Source organism: Triplophysa dalaica, chromosome 3, assembly GCF_015846415.1.
Source record: "Triplophysa dalaica isolate WHDGS20190420 chromosome 3, ASM1584641v1, whole genome shotgun sequence".
Classification (NCBI taxonomy): Eukaryota; Metazoa; Chordata; class Actinopteri; order Cypriniformes; family Nemacheilidae; genus Triplophysa; species Triplophysa dalaica.
In genome coordinates this window covers 17,235,741-17,246,402 of record NC_079544.1, presented here as the reverse complement: position 1 = coordinate 17,246,402, position 10,662 = coordinate 17,235,741, and the positions used below count along the sequence as shown (strand labels likewise).

At 37.8% G+C, this 10,662-nt stretch overlaps 1 protein-coding gene across 5 annotated transcripts; it reads left to right on the top strand.

Annotated features, from left to right (window-relative positions):
- The first annotated feature begins 6,539 nt into the window (after window positions 1–6,539).
- On the top strand, window positions 6,540–10,602 carry si:ch211-119o8.6 (uncharacterized protein LOC556659 homolog). Of its 5 annotated transcripts, none has more exons than XM_056741375.1 (3): window positions 6,540–6,987; window positions 8,250–8,267; window positions 8,360–10,602. In XM_056741375.1, exons 1-3 carry the CDS (start codon window positions 6,950–6,952, stop codon window positions 9,513–9,515), a joined length of 1,212 nt encoding a protein of 403 aa, XP_056597353.1. In that variant the 5' UTR covers window positions 6,540–6,949; the 3' UTR covers window positions 9,516–10,602. The 5 variants fall into 5 exon arrangements, with proteins under 5 accessions (XP_056597353.1, XP_056597363.1, XP_056597370.1 ...); XM_056741392.1 differs by having other exon boundaries at window positions 6,543–6,987; window positions 8,245–8,267; XM_056741359.1 differs by lacking the exon at window positions 6,540–6,987 and adding an exon at window positions 7,002–7,841.
- The last annotated feature ends 60 nt before the right edge of the window (window positions 10,603–10,662 follow it).

Genomic DNA, 10,662 nt, shown 5'->3' with positions numbered 1-10,662 from the left:
GATGCTGAGAGAAGAATAAGGTGTTGACACTTTCTCGCTTCTTTCCCAAAGGAATTAACGTATTTACAAAACATATATGTAGAGAACTGTGTCCATTTAGTACGGAGCCCGTCTGGTCACCCGTCAGAGAGAAAAAACAAGACTTGATCAGATGGATATTACCTCCTTCATCATGATCATGGTATAATCTAGGTTGATTTTTGCACTCATTCTTGCTTCATGTTTTAATGAACGTATTATTGTAAAGACTAGAGCAAAAATGCATGTTGTCTGAAAACACAGCTGGTCATGTGATTTCTTTTATTTTTATTGTTACCATTTCAGATGCATATGTAGTGTCTAATTTTGTAGTGTCAAAGATTGACCTCTTGGGGAATACAAACCTTACCTTTGACCTCAAGCCTAATTCAGACCCATGTGACACTTAGTTTATATTATTTTTAGCTGTCTTACACTGGATATAGAGAAGAAATGGGCTGAATCCAAAATAGCCTAATTGTCTCAGGAACAAAGGGCCTCTAGTGGGGTCTCCGGACCATTAGATGGAGTAGGTGATAGTCCTGATGTGTTAAAGTCCCAGTATACTAAATACTTCTTATTTTTATATTATTCATGAAATTTTGCAGTGTTTATAGTAAATAGCTTGTTAATATGGGTCACTAAAAAATATGGGTCAAAAAAAAAATCATGTACCCTCGTAATCTTCAGTTGAAATCAGCATGTTCGCCCTGAAATTACTATATATCTCAAATGATGTAAATTAGACGGCTATGACGGAGCATCCATTAACTCCTCCCCTTCAGCTGTCAGTCTGCTGCCAGTTTCGTTTAAAAGTGAAACAGCTGTTTTCATAAATATATTCAATTCACAGTGAAAAACACAAGCCACGCCCACCAATTTCCTACTTTGAAAATCCTTTTCACTCAGAAATACATCAAAATACAGAAGTCAAAATGATCGCAACGAATGCTACTTTCGGAAAATCACCCACATTGATAAGATACTTACTATAAACGCTTCATAAGCATGAACAAATAAGAATTGTAATTTTGTATTTCACTGGGACTTTAAAACATAGATGTGGATTCATTCACAGAGTAATTACTTACCAGGGAACAAATTTTTTATAAAGTTTGTGAGTGGGTTAGCAAACAAAAATACGTAATCTCTGAGGTCGCAGAGGCAGCTGTTTCTTTAACACTATTTCTTTTAATGTCTGCTTGGTGAAAGACGAACCAGCTAAATAAGATGAGGTTCAGCGGTGTCTATGCAAAAAGCTTAAAGAGTACATAACATGAGATCATGAAAATTACATTTCATGCTGTGTGTAATGTTGCCGTGTTTGAACGTAAGCTGTCTGTCAAGTTGCTCATCCAAAGGTGAATGAATAACAAAGTTATTGGCTTGGAAAAAAGGGTGTCGAATCGCACAAACGAGTCGTCCCTAGTCCGATTCCCGAACCGGCGCGGATTGACGTCACTACATATAGTCCCCGCCTACGTTTTGATAGGACTGCCAGCGAAAACTTCACTCTTCTCCCCCAAACACTGTAGCTTGTGAGCCTCATTCGCGGTAGACCAATCACAGCAGACTAGACCATCTGACCAATCACATCAGACTAGGCTAGTGGAAAGGAGGGTATTAGACAGATTAATCGCGCAGCAAACCATTTGAGAGTTAGTCAAGAAGTAAGGTAAGAATAATTACCAATTATTATGAAATAATGTTTTACACCTTCTCTGTACATAAACTTGTTGTTGGACACTCCATAAACCAAAGTAAGACCTTAAAACCCCTAGTTATGTACTCTTTAAGTCCCCATACACCGAAAGTTGCAATCATTTTTACTTCCGTATTGTGACACATTTCCGAGTGAAAATGTATGGCCGTGGTTATTAGATTAGATTAGATTAGATTCAACTTTATTGTCATTACACATATACAAGTACAGTGTAACGAAATGTAGTTTAGGTCTAACCAGAAGTGCAATTAGCAAGTGCAGATATACAGTGTGAATAAATACAGAATACAATATTAGGAAAATAATTTACGATGGGCATGTACTATGAAAATATGACAATCGGTATGTTTTTCACTGCGAATTGATTGGATGTGTAAAACATTTTGAAATGAAACTGGCAGCAGACTGAAATTTAAGGGAGAATTGGGATTGGGAGAGAGTCGCCTCAACTCCGTTGACTCTAATGGAACAGTTTTTTTACAGCAATGGCGGATATGGAGGCTCTCAATAGTTCCCGTAAATTACTAGTAACGCATGGAGCTGCGACTAAACAGACCAACTGAGGTAAACTTCTAACCTATTTATAGACGAATGCCATTTGATGCATAAAATTGAATGAAATAAAGCTTTTAAAGAGAAAAAATAACTTCCTGGAACTATCTGTAGGATCCATGAATCAGGTGAAACTCCAGCGTTCTGGACTTTCATTAGCAGAGCTCTCTTTCTCGATGGCTCTGGACATGACCAAATTACCACTTATCATGTAGGAATGACTTTGAATTTACAGGATATTATTATGTGTTATCTCTGCTGTAAGGATGTTCGTTTGAATACAATGAACTTTTATATAACAAAAGCTCATGTTTAAATATATTTCTTAATTAATGACACCTTTAAGACGTAATTATGCATGTGAAATAAAATAATAATTCTAATAAAAAGTGAAACAGGAAGTGCTTCTGGAACAGCATTGTTTACATATTCTAAAATGGTCAAAAGGCAAGAAATAACAGATCCAGACGGTAAAGGAGGTCATATAAATTAATATACAGTACAGAGGAAGTGACAAGTTTTTTGTTCATTTTTTTGAAGTCGAATGAATCCAGGTAAGTGCTGTTTTATAACTAAGATCCCTCCCTTACTACATTAACATTCTAAGTTATGAAATGTTAAAAAGAACAATCATACATCCTGTCGTAACTATTTTATGTTTGCATGAATACATCACTACTAAGCTAAGTAATTGCATCTGTAATGTGTCAGATGAGAACTGGCTCTCCCAGCTGAGTCTGGTTTCTCCCAAGGTTTATTCTCTATTTACACATCATTGGCGATTTGCTTTCTTGTCACTGTTGCCTCGTTGTCTTGCTTACCTGGAAAATGCAGATATTAGATCAGCTTTGAGTTCTGTTAAAGAAGTCATCGTCAATATAAACAGAAAAAGAGCAAAGTATTAAAGTTCACAGTTGTGATATAATTGCTAATGGGGTTGTCAGTTTGTGCGTGTTATGTCAGTGTCACTTTGTGATGTACAGTGTTTTTTTCTATTGTGGTTGTTCTTTTGTCATTGCAGGACTTGACATATCTTGCAGCTAGTTTTGAGCTTATTGAGCAAGCCTCTCATTCGCCTGCAGCTGAGGGATTCCAGATGTTTCACATTATCGTTAATAGCATTGTCAATATGGATATTTCTCTTAAACAAACACATCGATTTGCTTCATAAGACCTTTGTTGACTGCTGTGCGCTACCTGAAGCGTAGAGTGGAGAAAAGTCCCCGTGTGACTGCTGAGGAACTGAGAAAAGATTTGTCAGATGTGGGTACTGAAGTTTCTGCTCAGACAATACGGCGCACCCTGCGTAATGAAGGCCTCCATGCCAGAACTCCCAGGCGCACCCCCTTGCTGTCCCCAAAGAATAAGAAGAGTCGACTGCAGTATGCCAAAAGTCATGTGGACAAACCACAGAAGTTTTGGGATAGTGTTCTGTGGACTGATGAAACAAAATTAGAACTGTTTGGGCCCATGGATCAACGCTATGTTTGGAGGAAGAAGAACAAGGCCTATGAAGAAAAGAACACCTTGCCAACTGTGAAGCATGGCGGGGGGTCAATCATGCTTTGGGGCTGTTTTGCTTCTGCAGGTACTGGGAAGCTTCAGCGTGTGCAAGGTACCATGAATTCTCTTCAGTACCAGGAGATATTGGATGACAATGTGATGCAGTCCATCACAAACCTGAGGCTTGGAAGACGTTGGACCTTTCAACAGGACAATGATCCCAAGCATACCTCCAAGTCCACTAGAGCATGGTTACAGATTAAAGGCTGGAACATTTTGAAGTGGCCATCGCAGTCACCAGACTTAAATCCGATTGAGAACCTCTGGTGGGACTTAAAGAAAGCAGTTGCAGTGCGCAAGCCTAAGAATGTGACTGAACTGGAGGCTTTTGCCCATGATGAATGGGCGAAGATACCCGTAGATCGCTGCAAGACACTTGTGTCAAGCTATGCTTCACGTTTTAAAGCAGTTATAACTGTAAAAGGATGTTGTACTAAGTACTAAGATTGAATGTCACTTGGGGGTTGAATAAAACTGATAATGATGTGAGCTCAGAAAAGACATTTGTGGTTATTTCATTATAAATGTCATGTTATATTTGTCTAGCTTCACAAAAGGTGCCTGTAATTTCTGCATAAAAGAATACAAGCCCACAAAAAAATGGTGGAGATTGGAAATTCTTCTTGACCAATTGTGATGAATTAACTAGGTTAAATAAATTGAACAAGAAGAAAACATTTTTTTTTTAGTTTTAGTAAACACTTCAAGTTAATCAAAAATAATCATTATACTTCACTCAAAAGAAAGAAAGTGCTTTAGGAATTTGAAATATTTAAATAAGTAGAACTTTTTTATAAAATTAAGTTTACATTGCTTTATCTGTATGATTATTTTGAACATTTGGGTTTAAAAAATCGAAATTATGAGAAATAAAAACAGCACGCTGGGGACATCCGCTGGTTAGAATGGTCTAAATGCAACTCAGTGGTTTTAAAAACCAATTGCGATTGGTTATATATATATATATATTGGTTATTTGTTTTCAGTTTTCACAGACGGAAATAACTGACAAAGAAACTGATGTGTTTCTTCTTTTCTATGGTGAAATAAAAATTGTTAATTAAATTTTTAACAATTCATTTTTAGGCCAAAATAAGTCTAAATAAGAATACATTTATTGCTGGAGTACCTGCACACAAAGGGATTTGTTTTTTGTTTCCAGTGCAGACATCCAAATGCATCAGCAGACACATAGTAATAAAACAGAGTAGAAAAGAGGGATGCTCCGATCCGATATTTGTATCGGGTATCAGTATCGATACTAAATACAATTCTAGATCGGGGATCGGTGACAATTGGCCCGATATGGTAAAGGCGCTGTAAAAGTTTGCTAGGCGCTGTTAAACTGAGTTGAGAATGTCTCCGCTTCTAGATTCACATAACTTTGTAATTTCTTTGTTATTTAAATCACAAAAAGAGCTTGAATAAACGTGATCGCTTAGCACTGTTACATGTGTCCCCTTGCAGAGTTTGCGCAGATTGCTCAGACGGAGTTTACAAAAATTGAGCTGACTTTCTTTCCTTGCACAATGGTTGCATTTCCTCGACAAGAACATGTAAAATAATCTTAACCTCATAATCACAGTCGGACTCGAGTGTATGTTCTATAAATAAGCTAATATGGGCAGTCTGCTATATTAAAGGCTTGTTCATTTGTTCTGCGCGAAATGAAAGGCGTTCTGTATTTTCTGTCCGTTGCTTTCTATTCGCCTTTTTGTTTACACACATTGCTTTGCTTTATAAAAAAACATGATATAATGAAGGCTATCTCATATTGTTTGTTAAATTATCTACTCTAATAATTATAACTTGTTCCTAAATTGCTACGTTGTTAAAAAAAGCAATGTTTTTTTTTCATTTGACATCATTTAAATAAACAAATAGTGACATATTCGTTTTTAAGCTTTTAATATATTGTTGTTAAATATTTTAAGTTGCATTATTTCAGTGAAATAGACACACTTTAACTACAATATTAACTTTAATAGAACTCTTACAGTCCTAAAAACAGAATTAAAGAAAAAAGTCAGAGAAAAGTATAGTATAGGTAGTAGGCCTATAGGCTATATTTTAAGCCCAGGCACACACCAGACAAAGGAAACAAATGGTAACTTCTTACAGCTGCTAAAACGATCCAGTCAGGGTTGGCGAATCAGCAAGCCAGATGTATTACAGATCATAATATAAGGAAATCGGAAAACCTGCAGTATTTCTGTTTTAGCGACATTAAATATTGGATTTGACAGTTTGATTAATACATTCTTTAGTCTTTAAAATGTTTGCCATTACATTATTTCTCTTTTATCTCATAATTATGATTTTCAATCTCATAATTTCGTTTTTTTATCTCATTATTATGACTATCAATCTCACAATTATGACTTTTTCGAGCCTCCTTTTTTTATCACGTGGCGGAAATGGGCTTCCAAAGAAACGGGCTTCCATAAAGAGGAATAATATATTGTAAAAAAAACTGGATGTACTGTGTAATGGTCTCCTGACCATAAGATGGTGTCTCTGATCCTGATGTAGCTTTCGACAAGCACTTCTGAAACCTCACGTGCTAGTTCCCCACTTCAACCCGGAAATAATTTTCCGGCGCTATGTTTATGTTAACATATACTTGCGTTTAATGTAACGAAATCATTAGTAAAATTAATGTTTTAGTGTTACTACATCCAGACGTTCTTCCGCGTTTGTACTGGGAAATATTCCACTTCCGAGGTGTCTCGAACCGCAACAGCACGAGATCCTGCTGTAAGAGAACTACAGCATGTGACGTCGGTCTATGAAACGTCACAACTGATACGTTACCTCTAAGGAACACCCTTGTTCACCCTTAATGTTGCCACAACATCATGGCAACCACCCCACCCCTCCTGTTAAACAGTGTTACCTTTGCACTTCAACTTTAAAAGACTCTGTTGTTTTAAAATGTTGCCACAGTTTGTGTAAAAGCTGCTTACAAAGTTACTGGGAGTTCAAAAAGTGTCTGAGATGTCCTGTTTGTTTGATGGTGATACACTGTTCTGTGCTTCTGCAGCACTTCAGCGTTTCTCGCTTTGACACAGAGAGAAACGTTTCTGGAAACCAATGAACCAAACCGAACCAGGAGTGCTGGGAGTGAGTTGGTAAGTGTGCCAATTTACATGACATTGTTACTGAAGAAATAAAGTTTGCATTAATGATCTTCACAGACAACTGTGTGAATCGCTTATGAATGTCCAAACAGTACGATATTTTATTTTAATTGGTTTTATAGAACGAAAAGTGTTTGTTTTCTCTTAGTAAAAGTAATATAAACACATTTTGAGATTATTCATGTTGCAGGTAAAACCTTTGTTTAAAGCTCCAATTCATCTTGGGTCCCAATTTGCAATAGTATTTAAAACTGATGGTCTATTGTATTATCATCGTATTGTAATTTTAAGAATGGTTTAATCACCACAAGGAGGAGTTTAGTAAGACTGCATTAATACAATTCAGTGAAGGAATTTCTCAATTCAATTATACAAACTTTACATGACAAAATAATGACGTGAGTGAAATATTTTGTTCATATAATCTCTTATGACCGACTGAGATGCTTTTTGGTAACTTTTCATTGTATCAAACTGTGTTCCTCTCTTATGATAACTCCAGAGCATAACATTCTCACCCTCCCTCTGTGCTTACATCCAATTGAATATATACTGTCTTCTTGATATTGATGCTATCAGAGATGTAAGGATAGAACAGCAGGCAGGAGAAGATGTGATGATATAATAAAATGAGGAAAGTCTGTAAGGGAAAGTTGAATAGTTGCGTTTTTAGATGCTCATTCTAACTCCGTCTAGAAAGAGATTCGTCTGGTAGTGTTATAGTAGCACACACAGTGGAAAATTACTGCTTCACAACATTGTCTCGTGACGTTATTAAGAACCTTGAGAATGGAAACTGGAAACTCATATCTTCTTGTGAAGACAAAACAAATGCAGCATTCAAGGTAAGATTAAACAATAAGAAAAGTAGTACAGAACTAGGGAGAAAGACATTTACATGATCTATAACTGATAAACTATATAAAAGTCATACAAATATAGATTGGGCCAAAAACAATTTTTCAAGTTAACGGTAGTAGGTAAAAGAGTTTTGCAGCCAGTAGCCAAGCAAGTGTAGTAGTACTTCAGAAGCTTCTCACAATAAATAGATGCAGAAATCAGAGACTTCATTGAGGAAGTGAACACAGGCAGCCTCAGGGAAAAAGAAGCGCTATTACTGCGGTCTGGATGGTGATGAAGATCAAATATGAATCAGTGGAAAACAGCATAAGATAAGACAAGGTCCAACTCACTTAAACTTCCCAGCAGAGAGCACTTATTCTAAACTTGGTTTTTTTTTTTTTTCAGAGCAGGCAGTCGATTAAAACAATGTAAGTGCCACGTTTCTTTTTATGATGTCTGGGATCAAAGATCTCCCATTCGTTCACATCTTTTCTTCTAAGTCTTTGATTTGTGCCTCTAGGGACGAAGAGGTAGATACCGATATGATGCCACATGATCCCGTTCCTTCAACCACTTTCACGCTTTTGGGGGCCAATGAATCTAAAGTGCAACCTCCAGTGCAACCTCCATCATCACTCACAGCTACTCCTAAATCATCGAGGTCCAACCTGTGTCCAAAATGTGGCAAGATTTTCCAAAAAAAGTCTGACCTCATATCCCACACGAAGATACACGTCCTAGAAAAGCCGTACAAGTGCTCCACCTGTGAAAAGAGTTATGCCGGTAAGAGTGAACTCAACTTACACATGCGACTGCACACGGGTGAGAAGCTTTTCCAGTGCTCGCACTGCAAGAAAAAGTTCTGCAGGATGAATTCTCTAAAGGTCCATTTAAGGACCCACACAGGGGAAAAACCCTTCTCTTGTTCTCATTGTGGGAAATGCTTTTCTCAGAAAAATGTTCTAAAAAATCACGTGCAGTTGCATGAAGGAAATCTGCGCTTTCAGTGCGATCATTGCGAGAAGCTTTTCAACACTTCAGCGGCTATGAGGAGACACAAAATGACCCACACTGGAGAGAAGCCTTTTGTATGCACACAATGTGACAAAAAGTTTACGGCAAAGCCTGATTTGAAAACTCACCTGAATAGCCATTCGGGGAACAAGCCGTTTGGCTGTTCTGTTTGTGGAAAGTGTTTCTTGAGAAAGCCAGATCTTTACACTCATCAGCTCAGTCATCAGGACGTCCGTCCTTTTCATTGCACACAGTGCACACTAAGCTTCAAAAGACTGAGCTACCTGAAATCACACATGAGGACCCACTCCGATGACAGCCCTTACAAGTGCACCTACTGCAGCAAATCCTTCAAGCTTCCCGTCTACCTAAGAGTGCACGAGCGCATTCACACTGGAGAGAAGCCTTACAGCTGTGAGCAGTGTGGGAAAAGGTTCCATTCATCCGGAGACTGTACCAAACACCAGCAGGAACACACTGGGGAAAAACCATACAAGTGCTCAAAATGTGATGAGAGCTTTAGCCACAGTTGCTCTTTAAAGATGCACCAGGTCACGCACTCCAAGGACATACCTTTCCACTGCGAGCAGTGCGGCAAGAGCTTTAACAGACTTGACACTCTGAAGAATCATAAGTTGATCCACACTAATGACAGACAGTGAACGTGTTCTCAATGTGGGTCAGCCTTCAAAGACAGGAAGGAGCTCAAGTTGCACAAAAAAGTACACTCCAGCGTGTTCCATTGCAGCACCCGTGTAAAAACCTCCCAAAGCCATCAAGACATGGCAGGGATCAACATCCACAAATGCTCAGAGTGTGGAAAATGCCTGAGCTCGGCAAGTTGTTTGAAGAAGCACATGGAGCAAAATTTTGGCAAGAAAATGTACTGCGGTGAGTGTTACAAGAGTTTTTCCACCCTGTCGTGGGTACGTAAGCACCAGAGGTCGGAGCACACGGATGAGAAGCTTTAATGGCGACATTCAGGAGAGATGGAGTGTGCTTACTCGACTGCCAACATACTTTACAGTGTCAACCCTGCTTATGTGAATCGATGTAGTCTGTTGATTAAAACACATAGCTTTGCTTTAGTACACATTTTAGAGTTTCTCCTAATTGCTGTTGAATCTCGTGACACATTAAACTGTTCCCAGTCCACTAGATGGCAGTGTTTGCTCTTTTTAAAGTACACAGGTCACTATGCTACAGAAGGTGTTTTAACCCTATTTTTATCTAACACTTTTATATCTGAAATGAAAGAATGTATCAATTCAAAGGTTTCTAAATGAATGTAATGAATGTGTTTGCAGTCAAATATGCAAGTGGAATATCATTTCAATGCAAATGGGACAACTTGAGGTAAATCCCCCAGAGGTATAGATCAGATCTGATATTAAAAATCGAACTCTTCATCAGATGCTGTGATGACTTTGTGTTAACCTGCCCGAAAGGTCTGATAAAGCCATGCACAATTTGGAGGAATTTTAAAGACTTCCATATGACCAGTGAGGATGCAATGTCCCAAACTTGTGAAAAAAATTGATAAGCAATTCAAAGCAGCACAGGCAGCCAACGCAAATTTTTTAAAAGCTACTGTGCTATAAATTGTATATGTAATGACATATTTTCATGGTAATGATAGAGTCTGCCTTTCAAAAAAGCCATTCTTTGGAGTTCATCATGAAGGCACTCAATCCAATATGATTTCTCGTCTGTTTTTTCTATTCATTAAATTTCTTTTAACCAATTCAATTTCTGCGTGCATTTCCTTTTGTTAATTCAAGTGTTTTCAGACTCCACTTCAGCAATTCG

Coding starts and splice junctions, on each gene's coding strand:
- si:ch211-119o8.6 (XM_056741359.1), top strand. CDS start 7,786: ATGGAAACTGGAAACTCATATCTTCTTGTGAAGACAAAACAAATGCAG.